The sequence below is a fragment of the Apis laboriosa genome, unplaced genomic scaffold (assembly GCF_014066325.1).
Source record: "Apis laboriosa isolate Shangri-la unplaced genomic scaffold, ASM1406632v1 scaffold5_cov152, whole genome shotgun sequence".
Classification (NCBI taxonomy): domain Eukaryota; kingdom Metazoa; phylum Arthropoda; class Insecta; order Hymenoptera; family Apidae; genus Apis; species Apis laboriosa.
Genome location: NW_025223857.1, coordinates 1,923,785 through 1,944,127, shown reverse-complemented (window position 1 = coordinate 1,944,127; position 20,343 = coordinate 1,923,785). Strand labels below are relative to the sequence as shown.

At 24.3% G+C, this 20,343-nt stretch overlaps 5 protein-coding genes across 14 annotated transcripts in view; 2 read left to right on the top strand and 3 right to left on the bottom strand.

Moving 5' to 3' along the window:
- Window positions 1–1,938: 1,938 nt before the first annotated feature.
- Window positions 1,939–5,039, top strand: LOC122717912 (annexin B9-like). 2 transcript variants are annotated; one of them, XM_043942428.1, is made up of 9 exons: window positions 1,939–2,074; window positions 2,296–2,354; window positions 2,700–3,278; window positions 3,392–3,568; window positions 3,649–3,853; window positions 3,931–4,083; window positions 4,170–4,343; window positions 4,414–4,595; window positions 4,682–5,039. In XM_043942428.1, the coding sequence occupies exons 2-9, from the start codon at window positions 2,337–2,339 to the stop codon at window positions 4,730–4,732; spliced, it is 1,539 nt and encodes a 512-aa protein (XP_043798363.1). In that variant the 5' UTR covers window positions 1,939–2,074; window positions 2,296–2,336; the 3' UTR covers window positions 4,733–5,039. The 2 variants fall into 2 exon arrangements, with proteins under 2 accessions (XP_043798363.1, XP_043798364.1); XM_043942429.1 differs by lacking the exon at window positions 1,939–2,074 and adding an exon at window positions 2,137–2,220.
- Window positions 5,040–5,223: 184 nt separating this feature from the next.
- Window positions 5,224–7,329, bottom strand: LOC122717913 (putative Dol-P-Glc:Glc(2)Man(9)GlcNAc(2)-PP-Dol alpha-1,2-glucosyltransferase). Its single transcript, XM_043942430.1, has 4 exons — window positions 6,993–7,329; window positions 6,352–6,694; window positions 6,135–6,274; window positions 5,224–6,055 (listed from the first exon to the last, which is right to left on the bottom strand). Exons 1-4 carry the CDS (start codon window positions 7,170–7,172, stop codon window positions 5,318–5,320), a joined length of 1,401 nt encoding a protein of 466 aa, XP_043798365.1. The 5' UTR covers window positions 7,173–7,329; the 3' UTR covers window positions 5,224–5,317.
- A 4,308-nt stretch (window positions 7,330–11,637) lies between these two features.
- On the bottom strand, window positions 11,638–15,779 carry LOC122717911 (histone-arginine methyltransferase CARMER). Of its 2 annotated transcripts, none has more exons than XM_043942426.1 (8): window positions 15,453–15,779; window positions 14,695–14,835; window positions 14,123–14,617; window positions 13,778–14,044; window positions 13,444–13,666; window positions 13,057–13,343; window positions 12,849–12,985; window positions 11,638–12,652 (listed from the first exon to the last, which is right to left on the bottom strand). In XM_043942426.1, the coding sequence occupies exons 1-8, from the start codon at window positions 15,583–15,585 to the stop codon at window positions 12,524–12,526; spliced, it is 1,812 nt and encodes a 603-aa protein (XP_043798361.1). In that variant the 5' UTR covers window positions 15,586–15,779; the 3' UTR covers window positions 11,638–12,523. The 2 variants fall into 2 exon arrangements, with proteins under 2 accessions (XP_043798361.1, XP_043798362.1); XM_043942427.1 differs by having other exon boundaries at window positions 11,638–12,634.
- Window positions 15,780–16,406: 627 nt separating this feature from the next.
- The window catches only part of LOC122718150 (putative RNA-binding protein Luc7-like 2), a 7,476-nt gene continuing 3,539 nt past the window's right edge, over window positions 16,407–20,343 (top strand). For 2 of the 8 annotated variants that reach the window (XM_043942920.1, XM_043942919.1), the window contains exons 1-4: window positions 16,562–16,605; window positions 16,767–16,861; window positions 19,821–20,141; window positions 20,219–20,302. Coding sequence is in view for 1 of the 8 variants with exons in the window: in XM_043942917.1 (XP_043798852.1) it covers window positions 16,545–16,605; window positions 16,767–16,861 (156 nt within the window). In the remaining 7 variants the exon portion in view is untranslated. Of the gene's footprint in view, window positions 16,606–16,766; window positions 16,862–19,820; window positions 20,303–20,343 lie in introns of all 8 variants that reach the window. The other 6 variants (XM_043942924.1, XM_043942925.1, XM_043942923.1 and 3 more) reach the window with 6 other exon arrangements.
- The window catches only part of LOC122718149 (protein pellino), a 9,906-nt gene continuing 8,323 nt past the window's right edge, over window positions 18,761–20,343 (bottom strand). The window contains exons 9-10 of the transcript XR_006347333.1: window positions 19,819–19,945; window positions 18,761–18,817 (exon numbers count right to left, since the gene is read on the bottom strand). The gene's annotated coding sequence lies outside the window, so the exon portion shown is untranslated. The remainder of the gene's footprint in view (window positions 18,818–19,818; window positions 19,946–20,343) is intronic.

Below are 20,343 nucleotides of genomic sequence, written 5' to 3'. Positions count from 1 at the left end.
GAAATATCGTGAAAGCAATAAACTTGTTGTTAGAAAATGTTGGCTTCGTACCAATTATGTCTTTGCGTCAGTATTAATAACTTTAACAATCATAAAAAATAAATGAAACATTTAATCATAGTAAAATAAAAAAAACAGCTTTAAATTAGAGATCATGATTTTGAATATATATAAAAATGCACGGAAAACAATTTAATTAAAAATCCGTGTTCTTAATATATGTGTAGACTGATTATAAATACACTCCTAAAAAATTTTTATTCTTGAAAATAAAAAAATTTTAAGTCTCTATTACTTCTTGAGTTATATTTTCTTAATATAAAATCGAAATTTCTGACAATAAAAATTTTTGTCTGAATTTACAATTTTGTATCGTGAAAATATAATTGAAAAAAAAAATGAAACATGAGATTTTTATCAAATTCACAAGATAACGTAATATAGGCAAGAATTTTTTATCAAATTTTATAGATTTATACAAGAAAATTATTTGAAATTCTAGTTGCGAGTTTAAAAATGCAGAAATTTTAAAGCTTAATTGATTAATATTGCATTTTCAATATAATAGGAAATATTCTCGCACAATGCTGCTTTTTATGTCATTATGAATACCTCATACTATATATTATATATCTATTATCAAGTCGGAGCTTTAGCATCTGCAAAATGTTGCCAATAATATTAAACTTTTCTATTTACTTTCTCGTTTAACTTATGAGCAAAATGTATTATCATAATTATAAATAGAGAAAGAATAAATTCAATAAGAAATCTTCTATAACATCGTTTTTCGGTAAAATGCTTAAAAAATTTTTTATATTTCACGACATTATATCAGAATATATTATGTTTTGCAATATTTGACAAGAGATATATTGTAAAGCCGAGAATGTAATATCTATATTTTTTACATTAAAGATTAAGATGCATTACAATTTTGAAAGAGAAATAATGAAAGTGTTTTCCATTGATATCCTATTCATTTGTGATCATGCGCCAAAACATAGAGAAGGAACGCAAATAGTGAACAAAGTAAAAATTGGAGAATCAACGCTATCTTTAAAATAAATAAAATTAATATAGATAAAGAGAGCAATATTATACGAAAAGAATAAAGATAGCGTAAAAAAATTGAAATCAGTGCCATCTTCAGAATGTCACAAATGAAACACATAAAAAAGAGACAGAAAATAATATAAAGAAGACAAAGATAGAAATAGAATAAGAATTGACAAATAACGCTATCTTTTAACTGTTAAAGATATCTTTTTAAAAACGGGATAAAGTAAGATAAGATTTAAGAATCAGCATCATCTTTTGAATACTTTTGAGAAAAACGTTTTTAATATTCAAGAGATAGTACTCAATCAATTTTTTATTCTTTTTCTATAATGTTATTCTTTTTATCTATGACATCACGAATATATAATATTCGTATATTCTGTGTTCCTATTAAATTATAGCTTCTAGTCTGTCCGTGAGATAGCGCCATTAATACTAAATTCATTATTTAATTTCTTGTTTAATTTGTTTCTCTTGTTTAACTTGTTTAACTAACTGGACATAAAATATCCATCAACAATTTAGAAAAAAAAAAGAAATAAAGCGACAATTTATTACTTAAAAATACTAATTTGAGAAATATCATAAATAAAATTGTATATGAATGTTTCGAAATAAAAAATTTACAAAAGTATTAAAACTAGAAAAAAAAATTTCTTAGAAGAAGAACATATTAGAGAGAAGAATAGATATATCTCTATATTAAAAAATGATATAGAGAAGTTTAATTTCATTTATTATATATATATATAAATATTTTAAATTTTATTTTAGTATTATCGCGTTTGAATTACATGTTTCCTTTGATTCGATATTTCACTAATTCACTGTGCTTACGTCAACTTGTCAATGTGACGTCACTATATTGTAAAAAATTATTTTTTTATAACTTCCGTTAAGCAATTTCTTTTAAACTGTCATTTATAGAAAATACACTTTTAGTTCAAGTATCGTATATACCATATAAATAAAATTGTCAATATCTATAGGATACGATTCTACGAAAGTTTAGGTAAGCTTTAAAATCTTCTTGTAGCGTAAATAACTTTATATAGAGTTGCAATAGTTACATCAAAACGGTTTCTTTGCCATTGTTCGTAGCAAGTGCTTTCGTTGAACATCGTTAAGTTTGTTTTTTTTTTTTCATTAAATTCTTAGGTTTGTCAGAATGATTATGAGACATTATTTTTTTTATTTTAATTACATTTAATTAAAATTATTTTTTAATTATAGATTTTTGTATCCAGTGATTGTTTTACAGCGAACCAAGCAAAATGAGTTATGGTTATCAAGTAAGTATACTTTCTCTTTTTTATTATAAATTTTTTTTTTTGTAATATTATACATTTTTATATTTCGTAACAAATTGAAATATTTATAAATGAGATATTTTCAATGAAAAAATATGAAAATGGGTCTCATGGGTAGATATTATTTTTCTCAATATGCAGTAATCTTATATGCAATGTAATATGCATTTTTAATGCAATTTTATTCAAAATTCTTTTTTATTTGAAATAACTAAGACCTGCATTCCTTCTATTTATTTCTATTTCCTTTTTTCCAACTGCCTTTTTTCCAGAGTATATATGAAAATCTGATTGTAACATTTTCTATTTGTACTCTGACTATCAAAGGGACCACCACCACCAGTGATTCCTGGAAATGTAAAACCACCAACATCATTTGGGGCTCCACCTGGCACACCCTCTGCCCCCGGTGCTGCGCCTTATTCTCAAAGTGACAACATAGGCTTTACAAATATTCCTCCTGTATCTTTTGGAATGCCACAGCCTTATTCTTCTCAAGTCTTAACTCCTTATCCAACACAACCTTGTCATCCTATACCTAATCAATATCCTCAATATCCTCCTCCAACTCCAGAAACTTCTCAACAAATGCCTTTACTTATGCAAAAGTCGACTTCTTCTTATCCTCAGCAAATGCAGCAATCATATTTAAATCAATTTACAATATATCCACAACAGCAAAATTATAATTATCCAAATCTTCAGACTATATCAGACTCAAAAGAATATTTTAATACATCTTCTCCTTATACCTTTGGTCCTAATGTTTATTCAAATAATTCAAGTTCCTATCAAAGCGGAAGCTATCCTGGGGGGCAGGGTGCAGGATTCTATTCTCCACACAAGGATAGATCTTATCAAGCTCATCCAGCCCCAGCCCCCCGGAGAAATCAGTTTGCGCCTAAGGTGAGATTAAATGAAGATATATATAGAAGGCTACATTCTTTAGATACTAAATGTATTTTACTTAATACTTCCTTATTAAAAATATTGTATATGATTTGTTTTTTGGGTTACAGTTATCTCCTACAGTCATATCATATAATGATTTTGATGCCAGAGCAGATGCAGAAATTTTAAGGAAAGCAATGAAAGGTTTTGGTACAGATGAAAAGGCTATTATTAATGTACTTGCCAATCGTAGTAATCTACAACGCCAAGAAATTGCTGTTCAATTTAAGACTTTATATGGGAAGGTAAAAAATTAAAATTTAATATATAATATAGAAAAACAATTATTAAAAATTAATTAAAATTTTTTTTAATAATAAAATAGGATCTTATAAAAGATTTAAAGTCCGAATTATCGGGCAATTTCGAAAAATTAATTCTTGCTATGATGATGCCATTACCGCAATTTTATGCTAAAGAATTGCATGATGCAATGGCAGGTATTGGTACCGACGAATGCGTTCTTATCGAAGTATTGTGTACTATGTCTAATCATGAGATTTGTGTAATTAAACAAGCTTATGAAGCAAGTAAGTTTTATTTGTGATAATGTTATGTAATATTACAAATTTTTTATTAAAAATTTTCAATATTTTTTTTCATTTAGTGTATGGAAAAACATTAGAGGATGATTTAAGAGATGATACTTCTGGAAATTTCAAGCGATTAATGGTATCATTATGTTGTGCTAATAGAGATGAATCATTCGATGTGAATCCTGCATCTGCTATAGAAGATGCAAAAGAGCTTCTCAGAGCTGGTAATTTCTGTAATAATATAAATGTTTCATGATATATTTCATATTTTCAAAATCTTTAAAATTATTACTTTGATTTTTCATTTTAGGTGAACTTCGTTTTGGAACTGATGAATCAGTATTTAACTCAATACTTGTTCAAAGAAATGTTCCACAACTGAAACAAATATTTGAAGAATATGAAAATATTACTGGTAACAGCATTGAAACTGCAATCAAAAACGAGTTTTCGGGTGATATTAAGAAAGGTCTTTTAGCAATTGGTAAATAAATATTATATTGTTTTACATATATATTTTTAAAATTATATATTAATGCAAAATTAATTTATAGTGGAATGCGTTAAAGATAGAGCAGGTTTTTTTGCTGAACAATTGTATAAAAGCATGAAGGGTCTTGGTACAGATGATGATCGTTTAATCAGATTGGTTGTTACTCGTTGTGAAATAGACATGGGAGAAATCAAAGAAATATTTAGACAGCGATATAATGAATCGCTGGAAGATTTTATTTCCGTTAGTATATTTAGTAGATAATATAATAGATAAATAATATAATATAAGAAAATAAAAAATCAAATCTAATGATCATATTTTTACAGGGTGATTGTTCTGGTCATTACAAGAAATGTCTTCTAGCACTCATTTCTTAAAACTATTAACAGAAGTTATATTTGGTTCCATTTAATAACCTTTTCAAATATTTTACAATTTATATATTTGTTTATATATTCTTCATTGCTTAATGTGTTGATATAAATGAATGAAATATATTGAAATATTATAATTTACATAAAAACTTTTAATTACAACTTTAATTACATAAAAAAATTTATAAAAATTTGCATATATTACTATAAGGTATAAGGTAAAGTTTTGTACTATGAATCTCAAATCTTTATATTATTGTTAAAAATTGAAATGTTATAAAAGTATTTAGTTACTAATACTACGAATCTATAATAAAATATTTAAAAACGAAGTATTTACGATAAAATGATGACTAGTATTTTAATATTTATAAAATTTATTGTTATCATTTTTATTTTATATATGCATATATATTACGTATATATGTGTATATATATATATATATATTTCTATATAATATTATATATTTTATGAATATTCTAAAATAAAAATAAATGAAAGAAAATAAAAATGCAAATTTTAAATATTTTAAAATTTTATTAAATAAATAATATGTTTACAATTGAATATATTTATCATTCCTTAATTTACCAAGAAATTCTTTGAGGATAAGGCTGATCATTCCAATAAAAAACTTTATTGATAAAAATGTAAAATTGTAAAAAATTTATTATTAATGTAGTTATTGATTCTGCAATAATTTGCCATGTTTTTGGTTTTTTAATAAAACAACGGTAAAGTATATATGGAATGATAAAATATCTTGGTTCTATTAATAATTGTGGAATGAGTACTATAGAAACCATAAGAATATAATTAATTTGTGTTATAAATCTTAAATGTTTAAGCCCATGAAACATTGTATACAAAGTGAATGAGTATAATGGTACCAAAAAATATTTAAATTGTTTGTATTTTCCCATATACTTATTCCAAAAGTAAAATACATAATGTCTATTATCAGCTAACATATATGGATGAACAAAAGTATTAAAATGAACAATTATAATTAAAAAAATAATAATACAACTTGCAAATACCCAATGTTTACTAATAAACTTAAAATAATTTTTCCAGGAAATAATCATGTATGGCCATAAAAAACAAAATAGAAAAATAGAAAAATATAACAATTGAGGAATATGAAAAGTAGGAATATGAGCTGTTCTATCACCAACTACAATTCCTTTGTTCCATAGAACAAAAGAAACAAATAATAAACATACTATAATGTATGGAAGCAATTGTACACACAATTGTAGAATAAATTTTGCAAGTAACTTCCATTCATGATATGTTTCTTCTATTATTCTTTTCCATAATAGCTAAAAATTACACAATAATATAAATTTCAAATATGATAAATATTCTTATTTTTTTTTTTTGTAATAATAATTTACTCACTTTTAAATAAATTATTGAATTATACTGCTCATATGAAATTAATTTATTTATTTTATGATCTAATAAATCAAATAAATATTCCACAGTAATAAATGCAACCCAAATAATATTTGTTTGTCGAATTAATATAGACAAAAATCCTGTATATTATAATTAAAATTGCTATTTTTGAAATTTAATATTCTTGTAATATTCTACAATTTCTTTTTATACATACCTATAAAAGCTGCAGTTTTAAATTGTTTATATAAATGTAACAATAACATCAATAATATTGCATTAACTGATGTAACATCTGTATAATATAAAAAATGCCAGAAAAATAAGGGTGGAAAGAACATAATATTACAAGCCACAATAAGTTTCATCCAATCATTCCATCTTTGTTTCCAATAAATTATTGAAATTTTTTTAATTATATTTTGAGCAAGATAGAGATTTAGAAATGTTCCAAACAAGTTTATACATCTCATGTAAAAGATATTACAGAGTTTCAAAGGTGATAAAATTAGAGTTGCAATTAAATATAAACCAGGCAAAGTGGTAATTTTAGGATTCCACTGAAAATAACATTCTCTAAATATATTCAAATATAATTTTTCATTATTGTTTTTTGTGAGAATTATTAATATTTAATAAATAATTTAATGATATAAAAGAACTTCAAATGATATATATATAAATAAAAGAAAATTTATAACTTGTCTTTAAGTTGTCAAGTTGTAAAATGATTTATGTTCAATTAAAATAATTTTATTTTTTGAATACTCATAGACAATATTTAATAACATTATATAATATATAATATTCAATAATAATATTTTATTTTACAAAAAGTAAAAAATAATCAAAACGTACCTGTGTAAAATTATTACTACAATATTGCAAAGTCTGAGATACATGAAAAACCTCATCGATAAAATAGTAAGGTTGTACATGATTTAAATAAATAAATAATATTACTATACTTGAACAAATTATTACTATTAATATTTTTTGTGAATATTGAATAAGTTTAATCATAGATTCATTCATCATTTCTTTGATGAAATAAAAAAAAAATAAAGATTTATAGATTTAGAAAAAATAAAAATTTATAATTATACAAAATAATTCGCACTCAATCAAAGATATAAAATATTATAACGATCATTTCAATGTCATATATATCTGTCAAAAGTTTCAAGAATCATAGTTTAATAATTAATTTAATTTTATAATTTAACACATTCATTTAGAATGCCTTATACTTTTTGTGATATTAGTAATTACTAAAACATTTTGAAACACTCTGAAGTTAACGCTAAATCAATATTTTAAAATCAGTCGATATATCGATTTATAAAAATTATAATTTAAAGAGGGAACGGGAACATAAATAAAAAATCCATTATCTATTAAGTAATTTTAAAAATATTAAGTTTAAAAAAATAATTTTTATATTGTTGTATGTTTGATAAATGAATTTCACAATAATATGAAGTAAATAAGTTTATTCGAACTTAATTTCAGATTGAATAAAATAATCTGAGCAATTTTTTTTCCTTTTATCTGTAGAAATATTGGTAGAATACAAATATTAATATTATACAAATAAGTGAATTGCAAATATTAGGTTGTTCTAATATGTTACGCTTCTTATTTAAATATTGTGCTTATTTTCTATTTTATTTAATTAAAATCTTTAAAAAAATGAATACATTAAACAAAAACAAATATTTAATATTTTATACTTTTTTTTAAGGATATGTTGTACAGGAATTAGGAAACAATTTATGAATATACCAATTCTTATAAATATTTGAAATCCAAAATTAGAAATTAAAAATTTTGTATATATATATTATATATATATAAATTCACAACAAAATTTTTATTAATTTTTATTAATTTTACGAAATTTAAAACTATTATTAAATTTTCAAATTAAAATAGAAGCAAATATAATTCATTCTAATAATTTGTTATTAAACATATCAGTGTAAATAGATTAAATCGAATTTTGTTCATTCCTTTTTTTAATATGAATCCTTTAATTCTTGAATGACCGTGTACAATTCTTCCTCGATGTATTATTAAATGGAGCTTATAAAGACTATAATATATTAGTATAACACATTAATGTTCAATTTGATTCTATTCTATTTAATGGTTTCCTGATCATCCAAATGTAAATCGTTTCACACTGTAAGTATCGAACTTTATGACATTTTTTACCTGAGAATAATTACAGGATAAATTTTTAATATATTGAATGTAAAATAATCGAAATTTGTTGAAGTACAATACACAATTATGTGTAAGATAGATATTTTGTAACTATCATACTGTAAAACATGATTCTTTTATACATATAGATATATTATACATAAAAAAGACATAGGCAAACTGTATATATCACGAATGTTAATGCATATACAAATTTATAAGTTTTGTATGTATGCATTATACAAAGCTGAGCATTTTCTTTATTTAAATTCTAGTATCTAATTTTTTTAAGTGAAGAGTATACTTATTAATCACTTTTTACTTCTATTTTCATTTTCTTAATCAGTCTAAAACAAATAAAGCATGATACAAATTATACATAATATATAAGTGACACAATTGCTTGAGAAACAAAATTATAACATTTTTGAGCTTATTACAAGTATATTACAAATATTTATTTTTATCAAATTACAGTAAATTCTAAACAGACCTATAAAATTGTTATATATAATTAAATATTTTTTTTATAAATTTAAAAGTTCCATAAAATCCAAATAAAAATTTTGATATTTTTTAAATGATGTGTAGAATCATAGTTGTTAATAAATAATTTTAAACACAAAAATTTATATATTTGTAATGGATAAAAAATTCAATTAATGATAAATAAATACTTCATAACAATATTGAAATAAGATTGTTTCAATTATTTTAGAAAATTTTAATGTATAAAAAAGAATTGAAATCATGTTACAAAATATTCATAATTAAAAAAAATCACTCATGTTTGACTATTTAAAAGAAAGTGGAAAATTGTTTAATTCATTAACAACAGGAAGAATTCAATAAATATAATTTTATAATGTCACCAAAAGTTATATACTATAGAATTTAATACTTTATAAATTAATTAGTTTAAAATTATTTAATTAAGATATATAAAGTTTAAATTATATCCTGTTGCAAATGAATTAATACTTAATACTTTCTACATCTCCTAATAACTTTTCTTGTATCACACAGATTATAAGAAAACTATAAATTGTAGAATATCAGAAATGACATATTGAATAATAATAAATCTTTTTAGCACGCAAACTTTTTCACTGCTAACAAACTAATATATATTACTTGCAAATATATCTTATCTCAATGAAAGCATTTTACTAAGCTTAATTTGAAGAGTATGCATTTTAACAAGGAAGAACTTATTCCTTCTGTTTCACATAGTAATCATTAGTTTTCGAAATTCGAGCGCACAATTGAAAAATGGCAGAAAATATATAAAACAGTATTCTTCAAACTCACTTGGCTACCTGAGATATTTTGTATCTTTCAGTCATTTAAAAATTTTCTAAAACGGAATAAAAAGAGGGGGAGAGAGAGAGAGAGAGAGAGAGAGAGAGAGAGAGAGAGAGAGAGAGAAAGACAAAGAGAGAGAGAAAGAAAGAGAGAAAATAGAGCATGTACTAAAAAGTACACATGCTAACACTGAAAGCAATATCTAGAAAACTATCAAAAAAGTATATGCTTATTTTTATTCAATCTTTTGTCTCTCCTATTGAAACTTAAAACACACGGTAACTTATACTTTTGTACGCGTTCGATTCTAAATATTGCTTTTAATGTTTTTCAATTTCTTAAAAGAAAAAATGAAAAAGAGATGAGTGAAATTACGAGATTGGAAGAGACATGTTTTTGTTTTATATAGAATAACGAATTGTTATAATGTTATCAGCACTTGTGGAATGCCTGCAGTCAATGTTATCTCAAATACTAAATACATACACTAAAAAATTATATGTTTCATACAACTATAACCACTCCTTAAAAAAACATCAAAGAATACTAGCAAGTTATTTATACATTAGCATCACTCCCATGGATAAAGGAAATCCTTTATAATAATGATAATAAAAAATAAAAAAATAAATTCGTTTATATTATATATTGAGACTTTAAAATTTTAATTGTAATGTTACAATCTTAAACTAAGTGATTTCCTTTTCTGTGAGAGCAATGTGTAACTAATACCGGTTCATTAAGCTTGAAAGTACTTTTTAAAGTACAAAAGATAAAAAGATAGCTATCTTAAAATAAAAAGCAACTTTTTGTGCAGATAACAAATAAAGAGCACTCCTTAGGAACTAATAAGACTTAAACATTATTACCGAGATCTGAATAAAATCAACTTATAAAAATTAAAAATATCATATATACAATTATATTAAAAACAAAAATAACCTTCTAATAATAGGAAAATTTAAAATGATCAAAGTATTTTATAGAAAGAAGTAGAGTCAAACTTAATGGAAAATATAAAAATAAAAAATAATACAAAAGAGATTTAATAGTTTTTACGTTTTTGTTATGTTTTTATAAAAAAGAAAAAAAAAAAGAAAAAATTATATTTTATTAAATTTTAACAAAAAAAAAGCAAAACATTTTAGATTATTGTAAAAAAAAAATATAAAAAATAGTATTGACATATTTACTTCATTTCTACAAATTTCTACCTATTATTAGAAGATTACCTGTATTTCTAATTTATCATAGAATTAAATAAGTCATTTATTACTTAGAGATTGTAAAAAATTTTTTCTTATTTTTATTTCATCGTGTAACAAAATTGTTATAGTTGAAATATGAAACAAATGGATTTTGTCCAATTTATATTATTTGTCAAAATAAAAAAAATATGAATTTGAAAAATCTTTTAAAATAAAAAAGAATACATAATAATAAATTATATTTTACATATTCTTTAATTGCTTTCATTTTTTTTTAATTTAGAAATTAAATGAATATTAAAATATTATAGTCATTTAATTAAAATCCATTTTTTTTCATTTTCAATAAAAAAAAAAGGAATTTAGTTACTCAATGAAATTATTAATTGCTATAAGACATATGTAGGCTGTAGAATTCTACTATAATAAAAGTACATTAAAAATATAGAATTAATCCTATTGACCGAAGGCCGATATGTAATATAAATGTCACAAATTTGAAATTGTGCCTGTACAAGCTATTCTAATATCTGTACATTGCAATAATACAATACAGTAAGTCAGCTAGATATGAATCACAACATAATTTATCATCATTTTATTGGAATATATTCTTCTTTCGCTTATTTTTAATGTAAATTATATTATCGGTCGATCGTAGTTAATTATATACAATTTTTTTTTCTAAGTTATAAATAATTAACAGAATATTATTTGTTAAAAAATAAAAAATAATAGTACAGAAATTGAATGAAATTAATTAACTATATGGAATTTTCACAGAATTTATTTTTTTTTTTTTATGCTTTAAATAGATGAAAATTATAAGGACGTAGTTTTTATATGTAATTATTTTAAAAAAACTAATATATCAATAACAGGCAATGCCACAGAGTGCTCCATATCGTATCTCTAACGAATTATTGCTTTTTGCACTTTTCGAAATATTCGGAACGTCATTACGCTATGTATACCTACATATTGTGTAAAAATTACTTATGATCAAAGTTCAATCAAGCCTATGCATTGTAGCTTTGAAACTTTTCAAAAGATATATATTGAACCAAAAAGAAGAAAATATTGCAACTGCAGTTACTTCCGGTTGCTTTCGTTAATCTGATTTTGATATACAAACGATATTGTATCAGGACTCCGTAAAATAGTTGTTGCGTATATTACGCATTAGTAAACTGTATTGTCATTAAAAAATATTATTTTCTCGGGTACATTTGGCAAGCATGCACTTCTCAATTTGGAAGATCAAATCTTCAAGGGACTTCAATTGAATAAAGGCTAATCGAAAATCAATGAAAACTACGAGAGGACGGTTCGCACTCTCCTCCAACGTGCTTCCCATTGTGATTTATTTCTTCTAGCGCTCCATCCAAATCCAAACCCAGAACCAATAATAACTTTATTAAAGTAAGCGAAGTTGTTATTGCTATTGCCATTAACGTGACCAATATTCGTATTAAGATTGGCCAAATTAACTGCATTTAAGATACGAACAGCAGATGAGAGTCGTAATTTACTTGCTGGAGAACTAAACACCAACTTGCGGCTCTGTTTATTATTGTTGCTGATATCCTCGCTACTGCTCGTACTATGGCGGTCACTTAATTGTTTTGCCGTATGGGAATATTCAGTACAAAATGATTTCACCATTGATCATTGTCGATACGTTTGAGATGATATGCCATTACCAGGTGTCACGTAATCTCCAATCATCAAGCTGGGATTCACTGGATAATGTGAAGTATTGCCAAGGACCAGCGATTGCTGGAAAGTAACACCAAGCTGTAGCGCGAAAGACACGCAGGCAGGCGTACACTTTAGTATCCTTTTGCTTTAATTTTATTAATTATTTAGCGAGCTAAATTTGGTGCAAAAATTTATACATATTGTATATGAATATGGTGCATATATGTTAGTACATTCTGGTACCATAAAGATTAGCTCGCTCATAATTTAATTAAGACATTTTTACACTTACCGTAGCGGGAGATGTAAACATATTTGGTGTAATTCCACCACCTATTAATTGTGCTGCTTGTGTACTTGTTGCTGTACCTCCTACTCGACCCCTACCTGTACTTGAAATCGAACCTGGATGAATATTTGGCTGGCCTCCTAAATTAACACAAAAAATAATTATTTTATATTCTTAAAATAAAAAGTTATTTTTTTTAACTATTTTTTACCTATTGCAAGTAAATTACTGGGATTCACTGTCGCGGTAGCGTCCATAGAAACTTCTCCTAAACCATTCACAGACATTCCATTCACCATATTTACTGCTTGTCTGGCACCTTGTGCATCTAAGGTTGTCCAATAAGACTCGCTAGGTGAGGTATTATTTAAACCAGGTGGAGGTTGCGCTGCTGCACCTGTGTATCTAAAGTACGGATTTTTCAAATCCAAAGTATTACTACTGCTTTCCATATTTGTTCCTTCCAGTTTTAATTCTATTGTTACATCGTATGATTGTCTAAAACATTGTTTTATATGAAATTACATATATATTTTATATTAATAAAATTTTGAAATTTTATAAATTAAATTATTATTACTTATAGAATTTACTTCACCTCTTATTCGCAATAAGAATAACTTTTCCAGATAATAGCTGACCACTTTTACAAAACAAAGGATTTTCCAGAAGACAACGAACTTGATACCAATGGGTAAGAGGTTCTGTTGGAGCTGTACTTAACCAAACCTGTTGTGTTGATCCAATAAATGCAACATCAAACCAAAATGCAAGACCATGACAAGTACCACTTTCCAATATATGAAAATCAACATCGATTTCTAAATAGATAAAATGAATAGATAAAATGAAGTAATATATTTTTGTTATTAAATATCTTATTTATATATAATATATTTTATGAAAATCATATACAATATACAAATTTTCACCTATTTTATGTAAATCAGTCTCATTAGCAGTTTGAAAATCTACAATATGTCTGATAGATTTAGCCATACAAATTCTTATATCAAAGGTATCAACAATTGGCTGTCTAAAGTATTCTTTCATCGCATTATTTCGCATTGCTGAAAGATCTACACCATGAAAACATGTTTGGTACCAAAAATTAGCTTTATTAAATTGCTCCATATAAAGATTTTCATCGGAAAACGGTGCGATGTGAAGATCTCCTCGAGAGGGAAACATTCTTCCACCTGTATAATAATTATTTAACTGTTGCTATTATAACAGGTGTAAATAAATTAAAAAAAGAAAAACTGTAAAATATTTACCTGGAACTAACCACTTTTTAGCATGAAGATATGTTTCAAGCATTCTTTCATTGTACAACATATAACCCATTGGTTCACTCACTATGCAATCTACTCTTTCTGGTAAATCAATTTCTTCTATTTTACCAGCTATAACAATAATCTTATCTGATAAATTATTTGCAGCAACTAATAGTTCTGCATGATTTGCCATATTACTTGCTTCCACTGCATATACTTTCTTTGCACCAGCTTGAACTGCAAAGAATGATAATATTCCAGAACCTGCACCTACATCTAATACAACTTTATCTTTAAAGTCAGAGAGATTTCCTAGAATTGCTCGCTGGTAGGTACTAGTTCTAATATAATCTTGCATCATATTTTGTTGCTGGGATAGATAACCATAAAATTGAAAATATTGCATAGCTGAAGATTCTTCCGTCCTTTCATTAAATGCAGAAATACCCTTGCCATTTTTTAGTTTCAATATTTGTGAATGAAAATTTCTAAAATCTAAAAAAATGTTATTAATTATATAAAAAATTAGATTAAATAGCACAATTTAAATATGTAATTGTTTATTAGCTCACCTGTTTCATTAGCAAATGTTATAAGTAAACTATCTGTATCAAATGTGAATACATAACTTCTAGATGAAACTCTAGAACATTCTGTACTAGGAGTTACTGGGAATTCTAATAATGTTGTTTTATCTCTACCGATTATGTCTCCTATTGAGAAAAATAAAAGATATAAAAAAATATCTTTAATATTCATAAAATAATTTAGAATTATTAATATTTTTAAAATCTTCTTAAAATTATTTAAAATATTCTTTCTATATTTAAAATATTTTTATTATAAAATTTTTTTTATGATAAAATTAAATTATTAAATTGTTATATTAATAAATTGGTAAAAATTATAAAGAAAAATTTAAAAACAATAAACGAACAATTATACGTTATGGATTTTCTTTCTCGAAATATAAAGAATAATTCCAAATGTTTAAACAAAGATTTACTTATTATTAAATTATTTAAAATTTATTAATATTTATTATAAATGAAAATTATATTTATATAAGAGAATAATCACATCGTAAACGTTGTATATTCAACTAAATAGTTAACGAGAAATATAACAATACAATATTAATAGTATTCTATTTTTTATATATTCTTGTATAACAAATTAAAAAAATTTCAACAATCATATATACTAACAATTGTTGTTAAATTTTAATTTAAAGAAAGATTATAAACGCTTATTTAAGTATGGTTATGTTGTCTACTTCATAACGACAATAATATAATTTGTAATTAATTATTTATTGACAAATAAGTACCTGCAAGGAATTCAATGCTAAGACCTTGTGGATCATAATTGATATTAAGCGTGACCGGCTTATTAAATTTTGCTGTTGACTGTCCATTGTTTGACAAAGTCGATACTGTCACCGCGCGAAACACTTTCGCCATTTTTAGACACCGCGTGCGTATTGTACGCTGCAGTTCTGTAATTGGTTCTACTACGCTTGTCTTATCTTAACGTTATTTTCCGGAAAATTTTCAATAAAAACAAAAAAATATACGATATCGCCTCTTTCGATACAAATCACTCAAATAATATTAAACAGATCTTGCTTGAAATTACAATTTTTCACGTTCGTAGACCGAACCATCGACTAACCACCCCCGGCGCGTATTACACACGCGCAATAGAGTTACTAGAGTACTGAATATATAGCTAATTAAACTCCCTAGATTCACAATAACTCTAGATTATGATTAAGATAAAGGTGAAATGTATTACTATTGCATTAATTATAGATATGTAATTGTATCTTTTATATTTTTATTCGATATTTCATATATTATTTGCAATTAAATATCAAAATATATTTAAAATATTTTTTTATAATTTACATTTTTTGTATAATTGTTAACTTTTGAATATGAACTATTATCTATATTTTCTTTATAGGAAATACGGAAAATTTGATTAATCCATTACCAACTTAAAGTTATACAAATGTATATTTTACAAAAATTTTAAAAATTAATAAGATATATATAATTTTTAAAAGCTTTGCATTAAATTAAGGATATTATATTATATATATATTATTAATCTTTATTATATAATAATTTAATTATTAAATTATGAGATTGTTAATAAAATGATAACCAATCAAAATCAGGTTTTGAATATGTGTATAAAATCTAAAATATTATTGGTCGCAAAGTTATATGCACGGAAGTTTTATATATTTTCTAGAACGACCTGTACGAATCACGCGCATACGATTAGTAGTATACGATTCTCTGATCGATAAATACGAGTTGGACAATAACTCGAAACTCGAAAGCTAGCGGCGTGGCTGATTGCTCACCCCCATTTTTGACAGTGCATTTGAAATATTACACTCTCTCAAAAAATGACTGCTCACGATCAAATGCGTGCTATGCTCGACCAATTGATGGGAACTGGACGGAATGGTATGTATTATCATTTCATATAGAAACACGATTATTTTTTGTAACTTTATTATTTACAGTTATCTGAAATCTTTCATACAAAAATACAAGATGGTGGCTTACACTTTTCATCATTACTTACATATTCATCTATTTTATTAATAAATATATCATAATTTTAGGTGAAAATAACAAATTTCAAGTGAAGTACTCGGATCCAAAGGTCTGCAAGAGCTTTTTGCTGGCATGCTGTCCACATGAAATCTTATCATCAACAGTGAGTTTGTTTCAGTTATTACATATTGAATATCGATGACATACCATTGGCACTTTTGCACTACAGTAGAGCATTTTTGTATTTCCCTTTTAATACTTCTTTATATTAATATAAAAGCAATCAGACATCAATACCTAGTGATGTCATGTTTCATTTTTTTGCTATTACATTTTTTCAGCTCATTCTGGTTACACGATTCAATTGCTTTTTTTCTTTTTAGTAAATTTATTTGCTTCTTTTTTCTTTTTTATGTTGCAAAATAGCAATGTTGCCAAGATACATATTTATTAATTCATTAAAAATAAACATAAATCACATGTATGAAATCTGTAACAATCTGTAACTATGAGTATTTTAATATTAAATTATGATTTGTGTTTTAATATTTTACAAATATTTGGTTTTTTCTTATACTTATATAAAATAAAAATGATATATAACAAAAATAATTAGAAATAGTTGTTACATTAATATTATTTGGTTTGCACATATATAACTTATAATAGCTTTAGATATTATATGTTTTATCCAAGCTTTTTATTGTAGAAAAAAAAAATAATATCATTGATTATATATGAAGTATAAATAATTTTTATTATAATAATTTTAGTAATAATAATTTAGTATAGTTTAGTTTCATATTTTATTTTTTCACTAAATAAACATAAATTAAGAATCTTTAAAAAAATGTATAATTTTATATAAATAAACAAATACTATATTTTATTATAGAATCTTTAATGAAAAAATAATTATTCTTATCAATGAATTTATATTAACATTTATATATATAAAATATTATATTTTTATATATTTTATGCACTAAATGTATAAGTATATATGTACATGCATATATATAATAGAAAGAAATAAAATAAAATAGAAAGAAAAGTTATACACATATATATTTCATATTATACATATAATCATCTTTTATTGTGCTATTAGTTAATATTATTAAACATTTTTTTATTTTTTTCAATTTATCTTATCATATTTAAATGATATTTTATATTTTTTAAAGATAAAAAAAATATATTGGTTTGATGATTGTATATTGATAAATTTAATAAAATAAAATTATTTTATTATTTTTATGCATTTATTGTTCTTTTTATTTTTTTAAAAAATCAATATATATATATTTTGTAATATTATCTATATTAATCTATATAATATTATATTTTGAATCGTGTAACTATGAAATTATTTGACTATATTGAATTACAATTTTTATCAAATTATTCAAAAATAAGTCTGGTTGCGAAATTTTTTTGAATAAAGTATTTTTGTTTAATAACATTTATTTAAATATATATATATATATATATTTATTTATTTATGTATTATGTTAAATATATATATACACTGACAGTTCTTTTTTTTTTATATTTGTATAACAATTTTTATAATTTTATATAGTATAAGGAAAAAATTTAAAATACATTATACATAATATAATGTTATTTTTCATCAGTGCCAATTGGTCTGATCGATTTTATATAAAATACAAAATAATTAAACAATACAATTCAGTTTTGCAATATACAAATACTAGGATGAAATTTGTGTGATATATTCGGAGAATTGATTCCGATCAATTCACACCAGATAGGCGTTGAAGTGCAACACGGGGCAGCAAATAATGATAAACAAGAAATAGCCCTTTAAATTTTTTAAAAGAAGAAAATGAGATATAGAATATTTTAATTTTTGGTTTAAAATATTTATTCATATTATATCATTACTTATCTTAAATTATTTTTGAAATCAATTTCATTAGTTTATGAAATAAAATTTCATGGTACAGTAAATTATAAATAATAAATTTTGTACATAAATATGTATCTGCATAAAGAAGTTAATTTAAATATATTAATTGTCTCCTAAAATATATTTTATAAATATAGAACCCAATATTTTTCAAATCCATCTCACTTCTTTTCTTCGTGAAACCTAGAAATATATTAAAAAACTATATTTATTTAAATAGTCCCATACAATCATGAAACATACATGTAGGAAATTTCGAATGATGTAAATACGGTTAATATAGAAGCAAATATTTTATGTTTATAGTAAAAATATGATTTTTTATCAACAAGATAATAGTATTTTATAGTACTGCTTCGCGCATTTCTTTGTCATCTTGTGCGAATTGGTCCAAAGGGTGTTTGTTAAAAAAATTGAAAATTCAGTTTCTTTTTTATTATTCGATTTTATAATCGCCAAAATACTTGTAGTAAGGCGACATTACAAATTATTTTCTATATGTTATATATTCGCTTCAAATTTTCTTTAAAAAATGGTTTTAAATGAGTAACTGCATTTTCAGCTCAAATATATTTCACATTTATTCAAGCAATTATTAAAAACTTATTTAAAAAAAATTTTTAATTATCTTATTTTTTAATTTCAGCAAATGCAATAAACGTGAATACCGTTGTGGTTAAAAATTTCTTACCATTGAAAATGCGAGTCAATATAAAGCGTGTATATTAAGTGTTTGTAATGTCACATAGTAGGGAATTGTTACATTTAGTTCTTATTTGTAATTTTTTTCATTCGATGATTAAAAAAAAAAAGAACAAAGAATTATATTTTATTTAGTTTATGTTAAAGAATTTGCTTGAAAGTATTACATGTTCAGGGACATTAATAAAAGGAGACTCGCAGCCTAGCATTCGGTGCATAGGAGGGCGTCTCTTATCGCAGTTAGCAAGCACCCTTCTAATATTTTACGCTTAGGTTTATTAGGGTAATATATTATAAACAGTTTTACAAGATACAAGAGAAAAAAATAAATAAATAAAACGAAGTATTTAAAGATATTAATTTGAAATTAAAAAAAAATTATGCAAAGAAATTTTTAAGAAAAAAAAAAAAAAACGAAATATTTCTGGCAAATACTCGCGAGAATGACGAATATACAAGTTCACTAATGTCAATGTACCTACAGTTCTATTTCCAGAGTCTCTGGAAAAAGCAATTCCAATCAGATCCATTGTACAATATTGTTGCGAGTATTGTCCGCTCATATGTCGTGTTGTACTTCTCGCTCTCACATGCGCGTTACTGTAAGTACTGAAAAGCGAAGAGGACGTACGTATTACAATTCTACAATTTGATTATCTCTTAACATAATTCAAATACTAGGTATATTAATTTGATTAATAATATATAAAGGCGAGCGGTTACCTCAGCCCCTCTACCGGTCAACGGTGGCGAGGCTGAGTGTTGAATATTAATTCCGAGACCCCGAAAGGCCTGTATAAAGTTGGTGAGTAGCGTCATGCTGATTCATGAGACGATGTCTTATTGTCGCTTCTTACTAATAATGCCGTTTACGGCAGGTAGAAATGAAGTTTACTTTGAAAGTATGTGTGAAAATCGTATTCATCCTCGGAGATATAATGGGTACAGGAAATGAAGCAGTGATCTGTAAGTAAATTAAAAAAAAAAAAAAAAAAAAAAAAAAAAAA